Source organism: Neolamprologus multifasciatus, chromosome 10, assembly GCF_963576455.1.
Source record: "Neolamprologus multifasciatus chromosome 10, fNeoMul1.2, whole genome shotgun sequence".
Lineage (NCBI taxonomy): Eukaryota > Metazoa > Chordata > Actinopteri > Cichliformes > Cichlidae > Neolamprologus > Neolamprologus multifasciatus.
Window position 1 is genome coordinate 636,840 of NC_140448.1, and position 13,984 is coordinate 650,823.

At 38.6% G+C, this 13,984-nt stretch overlaps 2 protein-coding genes across 2 annotated transcripts; both read left to right on the top strand.

Annotated features, from left to right (window-relative positions):
• The first annotated feature begins 1,091 nt into the window (after positions 1-1,091).
• On the top strand, positions 1,092-8,854 carry crtam (cytotoxic and regulatory T cell molecule). The gene is made up of 10 exons (XM_085175202.1): positions 1,092-1,284; positions 3,252-3,392; positions 3,528-3,680; positions 3,832-3,951; positions 4,477-4,632; positions 5,084-5,344; positions 6,379-6,444; positions 6,558-6,704; positions 6,888-6,974; positions 7,310-8,854. The coding sequence occupies exons 1-10, from the start codon at positions 1,239-1,241 to the stop codon at positions 7,465-7,467; spliced, it is 1,335 nt and encodes a 444-aa protein (XP_085031328.1). The 5' UTR covers positions 1,092-1,238; the 3' UTR covers positions 7,468-8,854.
• On the top strand, positions 8,712-12,848 carry hspa8 (heat shock protein 8). Its single transcript, XM_085175201.1, has 9 exons — positions 8,712-8,856; positions 9,832-10,041; positions 10,262-10,467; positions 10,556-10,708; positions 10,791-11,346; positions 11,444-11,646; positions 11,801-11,999; positions 12,078-12,310; positions 12,398-12,848. The coding sequence occupies exons 2-9, from the start codon at positions 9,837-9,839 to the stop codon at positions 12,593-12,595; spliced, it is 1,953 nt and encodes a 650-aa protein (XP_085031327.1). The 5' UTR covers positions 8,712-8,856; positions 9,832-9,836; the 3' UTR covers positions 12,596-12,848.
• The last annotated feature ends 1,136 nt before the right edge of the window (positions 12,849-13,984 follow it).

The window sequence follows — 13,984 nt, forward strand, 5'->3', positions numbered from 1 at the left end:
TTTGGAAACAAATTAAAACGTACAGCTCTGTTATCACTTCCAACATAAATGAAGACAGAAAACTAAACAGCAGTGACGTTTGTAAGGTTACTGAAGATTGGCTGCTGGTATATAATGATGTGCTACATGACCGCTAGCGACACAGCTATGTTAGCATAATATAAACAAGCTAACCTTTTTTTCCACTCGATAAAAGTTAACGTGAGTGTTCTCGGTGGTCAGCAACAAATGTAATCGCATGGCAGGATGCTGTAAAAGGACCAAACTTCAGCCAGGAGAACAACTGAGATAATCCATCCACAATACGAGGTTAGTCACTGACTGTTTTAGGAGCTTCTTGAGATTAAATAGAAGAAAATACATAACATTAAACATGTTAACAACACAGAAGCCATATTAAACGCAGACTACTTTAGGCCCAGATGTAGGATTCATCACGTCATCACTTAACGACTGGATTACTGCAACACCACATTTTTGATCTGACTAAATTCAGTAAATGTTTGTGTCAAATCTACAGCGGAAAACATCATAAAACCATGAGGGCTATGGCTTTCATTTTCCCCTCGGTACCCACCTGACACAAGTTTCCAGCTCAAACATCTTTTGTTTAGAAAGTAGCCATTTCCTCTTAGTAAGCCACAGATTGGTGGCAAGTTGTTAATCTTGTTGATGTGTGAGTTAAAACTGCAGTGGCAATTCAACCTGAAGTTTAGTAACTGTGGTCAAACCACAGTTACTAATGTTAGGTACTAGCTGGCTACTTGGTTGATAAAGCTTCTCCACTGTTTCTAGAGTTACTAATTCCAGAATTAACATAATTTTGGAAAATAAGGAAGTATAATTTTGTCTCAGGTCTTTTACTATAAATGGTAACTGGAGTGATCCTTATATAGTGCTCTTCTACTCTATTTAAACACTCAAAGCACTTTTTACAACATGTCTCATTCACACGTTCTATGTAACATTCATGCTCTGATGAACCACAGCCATCCACAAGATGGATAAGTTGTAAATTCAACATTCAACTCATGTTGGGCAGCAAAACTACAAACAGGAATAAAATGCAATAATGGTCAGCTTGCACTTCTACTGTAAGGAGTCACATGAGAATCTCTCAAATCAAAAAGTTAGGGGAAACCACAGAGCTGTGATGTCATGGAAGGTCCCGTAGTAGAGTACATATAGATGAGTGATGAGGAAGTGCACCAGAGTCAGTGTGTTTCTTCGTGACAGAGATGGAACTAAAAGTTGTGCTTAGCGTCTTTGTGCTGTACATTGAGGGTGAGTGTTTGACTTTTTACACTCTTTGGCAGTGTTTGATCTGATAAGTGCTGAAATAGGATCGTAACCTACATGACTGGAAAAAGCAAATGAACACAGTGAGGATGACTATGCCTTAGAGTAAACAACTTCCTTCTGAGGCTGTTTGTGATCTTTTACATTTAGATGATTTATTATATAGAGAAAATTATGGTACAATTACAAGCTCTCATATTTCACACAGAAAGTGCTTCAATTTTCAGTAAAAGACTCTGTTGCATTAGTTATGCATTAAAGGAATTTGCATTTGGATTTCTGTTTGCTCGTGTTCACATCAACTGAACCTAGAAAGTTGGGATGCTGCATAAATTGTAAATATAAACTGAATGCAGTAATTTGGAAATCTCCTAAACCCATATTGTATGCACAGTAGAACATAGAAAACATATCAATTGTTTATACTGAAACTTTGTACAATTTCATGAAAATAATAAGCTCATTTTGAATTTGATGGGAGCAACATTACTTAGGAACAATTCCTATCACTGTATTTGTGTTTGCCATGAATGCAGGTTAAAGCTCTACCGTGCAATACATTAGTCCCTATGCGTACCACATCTGGTAAGACACCATTAGTGCTTTTAAAAGCATGTAAAACAGCTTGGCTTCATAGGAGGAGGTCTGGGTGAACTGGCCTACCAGGATCCTGACCTTTCACCTGTTGAGAACATGTAGCATATCGTGAAACAAAAAATACAACAAAGAAGTTGCAGGAGTAGCTATAATCCTGTCATACAAGAACAGGATAACATTCCTCCCCCAAAGTCCAGTAACTGCTCCCTTAAGTCCTCCTATGTTTATGGACAGCTCTTAAGAGAGTTGTATTTTTTTATTAAAATGATAGATTTTCTCAGTTTTAATATGTTATTGTTTTTGTTCTGTTGTAAATAAGATGAGGGTTTGTGGTGTCAAATTGTTGCATTGTGTTTTATTTACATGTTACAGTACCCTGGCATTGTTGGAACTGGGGTTGTATGTTGAACCAGTTCACAACTTCTCAACTCTGTTAAATGACTGACATAAAATGAAAGTTCTTTAGGACAGTTTCTTCTATGACATAGAGTATATATGTAGACTGGCCCTTTAATAGTTGTCAGTAATGGAATGATACAGATGAAAACCTTACAATGAGACAAAATAGACAAATGAGACTGGCTTTAGCTTTGCATAAGAGCAAACAACATAACATACACAGTATACAATGTGTATATTTTAGTTAGCATTAAGAACTTACTGAGAAATTACATTTTCTGTATTGATCAGGCAATACAAATAAAATTGAAAAAGAAACGGAGACAACCAAAGCCTAGAGAGACATAAAAATGACTGTACTGATGAAAAGTCATCAATACAAATATTGGTGGTTGTCAGTTGATGTAATGGCATGACTAGCACACAAACTGCAAAAATAGCTTTATGACCTCTGCGGTGGTGTCAGTGTGCCCCCAACAAATGTGTTTTCCGTGTGTTATTTGAAACCCACAGAAAAGAAAAAGCCCCCAAAGGCCCCATGAACAACCTACAGCAAATATATACTTTTTCCTCACACCCACCCTACTTTCTCTTTCACCTTGAAAGCACTGACCACATTACTTCCTGTTAGAACAGAAATGCATTAGATGTATAACAGGGGGGCTGCTTATTTTGTAGCTGCAATGAGCAGCATTTTTTTCCTGTCACACCTCCTCCACACAACTATATACACAGTGACAGGCCAGTGGCAGAGGTGGTGGCAGATGAGTCAGACTGTGAAAAGTTTAACTGAACTGTTTAAAACTTAACTTGGACATCTGTGTGTGTGTGCCACTGACTTTTTAATTTCAGCAGATGGTTACTCACTTGTTTTTACCATGTTAGGAAATGTGTTATGCACATTTCGTTCTCAAAGAAACTTTAATAAAGTCAAACTTCCTTTTATTTGATTGCAGTTTCGCTTGCAGTATTGCAGCATGTGACGGTCATGGAAGGTGAGAAACTCAGCTTAAGCTGTCCTGTTACCAATGCTGACAAGACCAATGTGGACTGGAAAAACCCTGAAGGATTTGTTATGTTCTTCAATCGCAATCAAGGTGAAAATGGCATATTCAGTCACACTAATGAATGTAAAAACAAAAACTTAAAAAGTGGCAAATGTTTGGGCCAAAATTCAAACAACCTTTGGTGAAAGGCAAACATTAAATAACTTTTAAAAAAATTGTTTCCAGCCTTAAAGGACAAACGCTACAGAATCGACACACTGTCTGAGTCAAAATTCTCCATCAGTGTTTCCAGTGTCAAATTTAACGATGGAGGCAATTACACATGTTCTCATTATGGAGACCAAATAAAAGAGAAGATAGTGGAGGTGACAGTGTTGGGTAAATATTATCTTACGTCTTTCTTTTTACTTTCTTTTCACATCTTTACTAGGGATGGGATCAGACTTTGACAGTTATACTAATTACCAAAACAATTACCACTGTGTTGATCTTGTTTCATAAAACTTTGTCTTTTGTGATTCTTTTGAAGGTTATCCCAAAATGTCAAAAACAAAGCATGAAGGAAAGACTGTCATAAAATGCACTGCTGTGGGGAACCACTTTGCTCCTCAGATTTCTTGGAAAATCGACGATGGGTCAGAATTTCTTGGTAAGTTGGAAGAAAGTGAGAATGATAGTTTGAGGTGTTAGTTAGAAAAATTGTTAAGTTAACTAGGAATAAGCACAAAAAGTGAATTTATTTGATACTAGGAAAGGTTGATTCTTTCATAAATAAATGCAATGTATTCTTCCTAAAACTTAACTACTGTGCTTACAACCACAGCAGTTAAGAGTGGATGGATGGGTTAGGGTTAGGTTAACATGGGTGTTAACACTTACATTGTGGAATTTAGACATTTGTAGGTGTATTAAAATTAGTGACAGCAACCAGTGAGTGGGCTCATGTGATGATGATAGCATGACCCACACTTTCTGGAATCTTTGCTACTATGATGAGACTGAACAACATTCAAATGTTTTAAAAAAAGACTTTAAACAAGGGGGATTTTGAATTTTATTTTGAATACCACAGAAGAGTAGTTTACGTTACAAAGGGTTGATTTGATCGAGTGTTGCATTTGTGATGGTGTAAGTTGATGCAATTGATGCTAATGACATCTATCCCATTTTACAGCTCGTAACCAATTCCAACAGGAAGCTAAAAAATACATCTCCACTGGGATGATTGAAATTCTCTCAGTACAGAAAAGAGTTACTGTGAAGTGTCTTGTTCGTCACCCTGCATTGAAATCAAAACATCTGATGAACTTTGTAAAAATTAGACAAGACTGTGAGTATATTTCATTCATTTAGTTTATCAACACCACCACATTATAGCAACAGTTTTAAACATTAAAAGAGTAAAATCATCCCTTTTATTATCCATGACTTGTGTACAGTGAAGAACTTCTACATAAAATGTTCAATTTGAGGAACAGTGACTGTGTAGTTGTGTCGTCACAGAACAGGGAAAGCACTGGGGTTTTTTAACTCATGAACTGCGCCACAAAACAGTCCATAGGACCAGACTGTGAAACTGTCTGACCAAAAATAAAAACAAAAAAATGGCAAATCCACGTAATTTCCTCATTCTGTGTTGTTAAAAAAAATCTAGTTTCCTCTATTCTAATAAAAATGAAGTGTGATTTGCAGATAGTTTTCATGACATCATGAATTTTAACTTTCTCTGAACTGAGTGTTGTTTCTACTCAGTAGTAACACAAGTCCAATTTCTGTCACAGCAAAAGGATCCCACCACACATCCACAGTCAGTCCACATACTGTTAAAGGATCAACACAAGTGCCAGGGACAACAACCATGTGGATCAGACATAATAGAACAGCAGTGTACTCCACCACAAGAAATGAGAACAAGCCCTTATCAGAGAGCTCAACGGTTCCCTCCAGTCTGCAGGCTTCCACCAGTGACCCAGAGATGTCTATCACTAGATCTCCTCAGATCCCTGTTACAGGCCCTACAGACCCACATCTTAGCACTAGTGGTGAGTGGAAACTGTCTGCATTTTTATTTGTTTTTTATGCCCCGTGGATTTCAAGAAACATAAGGTTTCATATTAGATAACACACCTTAGGATGAGCTTAGGGACACAAAAGAAAGTAGTGGAGAAATGGAAGTTTTAAAAAGAAATACATTTTATTTAGTTCAAAATGAATAAAACACCATTTTACATTTTAAGTTATGCCATACATCATATTTTAAATGAAACTTAAATCCCTCGATCCACTAAAAAGGAAAGTGAACTTTAGTGGAGAAATTAGCCTACAATACATCTCTTTGTTACTGCTTAGTATTGTGTGTTTAGCATATTACACTAACTGTGAGCCTATGGGGTGGAAACAAGAGCGATCTCATACAATGTCTAAAATGTCTCTTAACCACTACTGTGGTTGATATAACACCAGATGTGTTTCCTGCAATGGAGAGCTCGAGCTATATGAAACTCTGTCATGTTAGATGTATTCACTGATTGGGAGGCTGCAGCTCTGTGGGCAAACAAAAACTGTTCCGAGAGCATATCTGCTCTGATCGTCAGATATGCTCCAAAAAAAGCAGTTTACGTCTTCTGTCTTCAGTGTTTCAAACCTTGAACACTACTGACATGTAATTGGTTAGAAATGCACTATATATGTGTGAATTTACTCACACAGTAAATTCAGTGTAATATTAAAATTTAAGCAGAATGTGTGCAAAACAGTTATTTGTCTTCCATTTTCGCATTTTATCTGAGCTTTATATATTCAGAAAATTACTGTAAAAAAACAAAAACAAACAAACACTAAAAGTTAATTAAAAAAAAAAGTCCTATCGTGTTCAAACAGGGTAAGCAATGACACCATCATTGAGGCAGTAGGCCCAACAGGTTCTTCAAATATGTGTGTTTGATGCCACCTATTGGTTACTCTGGAAAACTACAAAAAATGGTTCCATTTGAAAAACATAATAGACCTGGACTGTAGTAGCTTCATAGAGTCTGTGTTAATTATTGTACCTCTTTTCTTTACTACACCTTTAAAGGCTGGACATATTCCCCTGAAACCACAGAGAACATCACCATTCATAACATGGACAGTAACACAACAGGTACATTTACACTCAGCTTGAATAGTTAAAATAATAGTTCCTCTTCTCTGAGAATCACAGAGAACACCATGTGTTTTAAAATCCTTAAGGTTTGGGGTTTTCTCTATTTCCAGGGAATTTTGGCTTAAACATGCATAGAAAAGACCAAGAAAATTCATCATTGCTGGTCTTGCTAGTGACATGCCTGATCTGTGGCCTTCTAGTGGTCGTCATTTTTTTTGCTATCAAGCTGAGGAGAGCACACATTGCCTGGAAAAAAGGTAGGCAGGTCACGTTTTCTGTTTGATGTCAGACTAAAGTTGCTGTTATTTACAATTTTACTTGACTATAGTCTGGCTAAAAATCATACATTCTTGCAGCAAGTGTGTTGTACTTTCAAGAATTGTTATCTAAATGTATTTTTATTTATCTTACAAAAGATTTGACAGTTTTTATTGTTACAGAAAATGAAGACTCTAATCCATCAGAGGAGAGCAGTAAATCTAAATCCAGCCATGAAGAAAAGACCTCACAAGCACAACGGAGAAGAGGTACAAAACCTTTTAATTAGATGGTTGTTCGCATCTATGACTGTATTATACCTTCTGTTTAAATGTGAATATTATAAAATGTAGCTTTTGCTAAAACATGACTAGGGTCATGTTAGCAGCTTAGAGAAACAGCACACTTGTCAACCAGAGGGTAAAGTTCACGTACTTAGGGAACTCAAACTCAAAAATCCATTTAACCTTTACGTATTTTGAATCCCAGTTAACGGTCAGGGAGTGCTTTCATTGACACATTTTGCCCAGTACACTGTAAAAACTGCATTATCCTGTCTTAAAAGAGAAAATGGGATATTTATTGGTATTCTTTATTGTTACAGGCCTCTTCAATACAGCCTTCACACAGTATGTTGTTGAAGAACCAGCGAAGACGATGACTTCAGTGCAAAACACAGCTGTGATCACAGCAACGACTTCTCAACATCAAACTACAGCACAAACTTTAGCCAAATGTGATGCGAAGGAGACATCGCTATAACTGTCTTGGAAACACAGTTTTCATGATATCAGCAATTTCCCATTTTTTTCTGCACTTGCATGGCAGAATACAGGGCAATCATTCACTTATTATTGTTAGGAATATGTGCTTACTTATGGTAGGTAGAACCTACCTTTGATCTTCAGCAGCATCAGTTCTTGGTGCCATGAATGCCACAAGATGTTGAAAAAAATGACTTAAAGTATCTACATTATGTTGACATCATTCGTCACATCATTTGTCTACTGTACTTTTATCCTTGTTTTCATTCTGTTACATTGCTACAGCTTACTGAAGTCCACTGAACTCACTGTTATGTTCATGAAGGTTAGATTTCCTGTGTGAAATGGTCAGTAGAAGATCTCATAAACATATGCTCATGGTCAGACAAAGGAAAACATTTCCCCACACCGATACATAACCTGAACTGTTGAGGTCCATTCAGTCTAACAATTGACAACAAGTTAATTTCCCCCCCTTCTTACATCATCAGTCATGCCATGTTTTTGTTTTATATGAACATTATATGTAAAGCTCCTGACCTGTATTTACAATAGTAGATAGCACTGCTGCTATATGACTGGCGGATGACCAGCAACAGCAAGAATAAGCATGTCTGCAGGTGTTCCTAATGAACTGTTTGAATGTCTACACAGGATCAAATGTGGCAACATGATATCTGTAATATATACTGTGTGAATATAGCATATATGTTGCCTTGTATGTATATATTTTGTATGTTTGGGTTGAACATGTAGCAATAAATTATATTTTGCTATAATATATTGTTTTTGAGCATAGATAACAGGCTATGGGAAACATTCATATCATATACATATTATCAGCACTCTGTGGCTTTGTCTCTGAAAACGTGTCGAGCATTAATACGGTAATATAACACTAAGGTCTATGTATAATATGCATATTTTTAAAAATAGCTCCATAATATATCAATTATGTATGAACTTAAAGAGCTTTATGTAGCTTACAAAAAACAGAAGCCAAATCAAGCACCGAACATGACTGACATACTTAACGGTAAAATCTAAAAAAAAGAAAGAAAGAAAGAGAGAGATGATTTGCCTTCTACACTTCAGACAAAGCTTCCATCTTATGGCATGCGGGTATTCACAACCATTATGAAACAGTCACAATAAAGCAGGAAGTGGGATGGATTGTGTCTCGCGTCATCGGTTCACCAAAGCCTCATTGGTGACCGATGAGGAAAGACTCAGTGACTGCGCCGATTGGATGCTGTGCCGGTGATATAAAGGGTTCGGCTAAAGGTTCACCCTCCTTTCGCTTCTCATACCGGTAGGGTTGAGTCACCGTGGCGCTAGTCCATTCCAGCCCAACAATACCCACAATCAACCTCAGTTCAGTAACTCGGTAAGTCATTCTGAAATACATTGGTGTTAGCAAAAGGTTCTAGTATATTAGTTGAATTTGCTGGCAGGATTTGCTTTATGTATGACTGATGTGCATGTTCACTGGGGAATGCTGAATTTTCTCCTCGTGTTAAATGCTTGACGGTTATTTTCTTAACAAATATGTATCGCATAGTGAATTATGAAGGTGAAGGTATTCGTATCCTTGTTATCGAGGCGTAATCATCGGCTCAAATGCTGCATTAAGGCTATATAATGGCGGAGGGGGGGGGTGGAGAAATCCTGACGCGTTCGAGAATGTTCTCGAACAACTGTTAAGCTACCCGGATACCCGGAATATACAGGCTTCCGGTTTTTTGTTGTCTTTTTTTTTTTTTTTTTTACTCTAGCGCAAAAGTAAAATGTGTTGTAAATCGTTTCAGATTTAATTCTTTAAATATTTTCTTGTGCTTTAGACACATTTTAATACAACAGTTTTAGCATCAAAGCACTCTAGCTTTTAGATTTCCGGTTGTACCAGTTTGCTGTGCACGTGATTTATGACTGACGCATGGCTATTGCTTGGCCATGAGCCACGCTCGTTCAAGGCGGGTTCCTTTTCATTTTTTTTCTGTAAGTGGGTGGGTTGTTGGAATTGGGATTTGGTAGCCCAATAACGTTGTTAAAATGCTTAATGTTTTATGGCCAAGCGGGAAAATAAAAGCTCTTAATCAAATTAATATAATCAATATAAATTTAAAAGACAACTCTAAATTAAACTCAAAGGATAATTAAAGCAAATCAACTAAAACCATACATTTTTGTTGTGCATTCTAGTTATGTTAGTCTAAATTGCCTTAAATTGAATAATTGGGTAAAATGTAGTTGTTCAATTGAGTTACTTTGACATTAAGCATGTTATAAAGGATTGAAGTAAAAAAGTTACAGATGACTAGAAGACAAATATAAATGTAACACTGTTCTTGCATTTCTTTAGGAAACATGTCAAAGGGACCAGCAGTTGGTATTGATCTTGGGACCACCTACTCCTGTGTTGGTGTGTTCCAGCATGGCAAAGTTGAAATTATTGCCAATGACCAGGGCAACAGGACCACACCGAGTTATGTGGCCTTCACAGATACCGAGAGGTTGATCGGTGACGCAGCCAAGAATCAGGTTGCCATGAACCCCACAAACACAGTCTTCGGTAAGGGTTAAAATTTTACTTAATAGTAAAAGTCCGTCCTACCTTGAAAAAATTGGTATTCATCAACCAAATTAAGTTAGTACCTCAGTATTACCACCCATGAGCTTGTCTTGAAGCAACTCATCTCTGTTAAAGACCAGTCTTGAGACTTGTGGATTTGAGGGAAGAATGATAAGAGTATTGCATCTTTTAAAAAACAAAATATAACTTTCTCTTTCAGATGCCAAACGTCTTATTGGCCGGAGGTTTGACGATACAGTTGTGCAGTCAGACATGAAGCACTGGCCATTTAATGTCATCAATGACAATAGTCGCCCTAAAGTTCAAGTTGAGTACAAGGGTGAAACAAAATCATTCTACCCAGAGGAGATTTCCTCCATGGTGCTGACAAAGATGAAGGAGATTGCTGAAGCCTACCTCGGAAAAGTATGCTCTGAATTTACCTCTGTGGAATACAGTTGCAAGTTTTCACATGACTCGTCAATTTAATGTCTTTTTTTTTTTTACATTTCAGACTGTCAACAACGCTGTAATCACAGTGCCCGCTTACTTCAATGACTCTCAGCGTCAGGCCACAAAGGATGCTGGCACTATCTCTGGCCTTAATGTTCTGCGCATCATCAATGAGCCCACTGCAGCTGCCATTGCTTATGGGTTGGACAAAAAGGTAAATGGGTAAAAATTTATTCTGGATTATACTACTTTTTTGTTAACTGTCTGTTCTGAAGCACTATCAAATCTGTTCTCAGGTTGGATCAGAGAGGAATGTTCTCATCTTTGATCTTGGTGGTGGCACCTTCGATGTATCCATCTTGACCATTGAGGATGGCATCTTTGAGGTCAAATCCACTGCTGGTGATACTCATCTTGGTGGGGAGGACTTTGATAACCGCATGGTCAACCACTTCATTGCAGAGTTCAAGCGCAAGTACAAAAAGGACATCAGTGACAACAAGAGGGCTGTCCGTCGTCTGCGCACTGCTTGCGAGAGGGCAAAGCGCACCCTGTCTTCCAGCACCCAGGCCAGTATTGAAATCGACTCTTTGTATGAAGGAGTTGACTTCTACACCTCCATCACAAGGGCTCGATTTGAGGAGCTCAATGCTGACCTCTTCCGTGGCACCCTGGATCCTGTGGAGAAGTCACTCCGCGATGCCAAGATGGATAAAGGGCAGATTCATGACATTGTATTGGTTGGTGGCTCCACCCGTATCCCGAAGATCCAGAAACTTCTCCAGGATTTCTTCAATGGAAAGGAGCTCAACAAGAGCATTAATCCAGATGAAGCTGTGGCCTATGGAGCTGGTAAGTTTTCAGTGGGGGAAAAAAAACTACTGATGATAGCTGCCCTATTATAATCTGAATTTAGTTTTTATCTTGAAATAATTTTCTTTGGTTTTAGCTGTCCAGGCTGCCATCCTGTCTGGTGACAAGTCTGAGAATGTGCAAGACCTTCTCCTTCTGGATGTTACACCTTTGTCTCTGGGTATCGAGACTGCTGGAGGTGTTATGACTGTCCTGATTAAACGTAACACCACAATTCCTACCAAGCAAACCCAGACCTTCACCACTTACTCTGATAACCAGCCTGGTGTGCTCATCCAGGTCAGTGTAGCCTTATTTATCTTGGCCTTTTAATTGCAGTTATGTTCATTTCTGCCATTCACATTCCACTAGAGATTGAGACTCATGTTGTTAGACATTAGCATTTGTGTAGATGTGGAGTGGAAAAATTATTGGCTGACCTCTATTTCAACAGGTTTATGAGGGTGAGCGTGCCATGACAAAGGACAACAATTTGCTGGGCAAATTTGAGCTAACTGGAATCCCTCCTGCTCCTCGAGGCGTTCCCCAGATTGAAGTGACATTTGACATTGATGCCAATGGCATCATGAATGTCTCTGCTGTTGATAAGAGCACTGGCAAGGAAAACAAGATTACCATCACCAATGACAAAGGTGGGTTTTGATTGATGAGTTTTGATTGATCACCATCAAAATTCTGGCACAACTTGTGACTCTTTGCTGTCCTTAAAGGTCGGCTCAGCAAGGAGGATATTGAACGCATGGTCCAGGAAGCAGAGAAGTACAAGGCAGAAGATGATGTTCAACGTGACAAAGTGGCTGCTAAGAACGGCCTGGAGTCGTATGCTTTCAACATGAAGTCCACTGTGGAGGATGAGAAGCTGGCCGGCAAGATCAGCGATGATGACAAGCAGAAGATCTTGGACAAGTGCAATGAGGTCATCAGCTGGCTGGATAAGAACCAGGTAACCCCACCCCCAAGCACACACCAGAAAAAAATCACAATAGTATAGATTGCTATGAAGGGCTTATACATTATCTATATTTTGTAGACTGCTGAGAAGGATGAGTATGAGCATCAACAGAAGGAGCTGGAGAAGGTGTGCAACCCAATCATTACCAAGCTGTACCAGAGTGCTGGAGGTATGCCTGGAGGAATGCCAGAGGGCATGCCTGGTGGCTTCCCTGGAGCCGGTGGTGCCGCTCCTGGTGGTGGATCCTCTGGACCAACCATTGAGGAGGTCGACTAAACATTAAGCAATACCAGCTGCTTACCTGACGTGTTTTCTAATAAAGTAACCCTCCTAGAACAAGTAAAATGCAGGAGTGAAATTTAATGACCTAAAAACAGGGTTCAGAGATGTCATTTATGGCCATTGTTTGTAACACAGGTGCAAGGGAACAACTTGTAGTTGGCATGATTGAGCAGAGTCTTCAAATGTCAAAGTATTTTGTGTATGGAGATGTAACTGCCTTGACAATAAATTAATCTTGCAACCCTAATGTGTTGTACATGAACTTTTAACTTGCAACTGGAAGCTCTAATTTATCTCAAAGCAGGATCTGTAAATATCTTGGGGTGGGGTGGGCACTGTCTTAATGCTCTATTGAATAATTTGCAAAATTCTCAGGATTATCTTTGTCAAATGTGAAACAAAACTAGAAATTCCTGTGGCTTACCTGTAGGTAGGTTCAAGCCATGGAAACTATCCTCCCTGTTAATTTACCACTATGGAACATGAATCTACAGAATGGGCTCAACATTTCTAACCAATACACTTCAACTTTCCCTTTTTTTTTTTTTTTTTTCCTTTGTTTTTAAGTGACAATTTATTAAATGGTAAAAGGAGAAAATTGGCATTTCATATAACCAATTTACTAAAACAATGTTTTAACCCTTGGATGCACAACCTACCAATACCTACACTCCAAATAAGATCAGTGCATTTTGCTATAAACTTAGTACTTCAAAACGAAGAGTTGAAATATTTTTATATTTCAAGTATTCCTCATGAGGCCCTTTGCATTTTTATTTGGTTTTATTAATTTTAAGGAACTGCAGTTTTTGTATCACTTTTGTATGCTTGCTCGGCATATACTGCAGAAGCTGGGTCCTTCCCTCTGAAAGGCACAAGTTGTTCATCCACTATAACACAATCATGTGGGGATGAATTTCTGCCTGCAGTTGACCAGGAACAGGCCCCATATGTAGCAGAAAGCTGCCATGTGGTTTGTTTAGGCTCTGGTCCTCTTGTCATCAAAGTGCAAGAAACTGCAAATATCTTCAAATCTTTGAATTGACATAGTGGCCTTGTACAATGGGTTATGCAGAGAACTCCCAAAAAACACCGACTGGTACATCCCATTGACTGTAGAAAACATGGACGACTCGACCCCGCCTCCTACCATTGTGCAAAAATGAAGCCAAAATATCCCGCTTGTGGAGGCTGCCATCTTGCAAATTTGGAGCCAGAGTCTGCGCAGTAGTGACTTGAGGTGGAGCGACTGTGTAACGCTCCCGCCCACACCCGCTGGACATGACCGCAAACACGCCCCCCTACACTTTTTACGTAGCCCGGCTGTTCGAGTTATTTTGCTGGTTTACCCCGACTGACGACTCGTTTAATTAAGGTAAATAC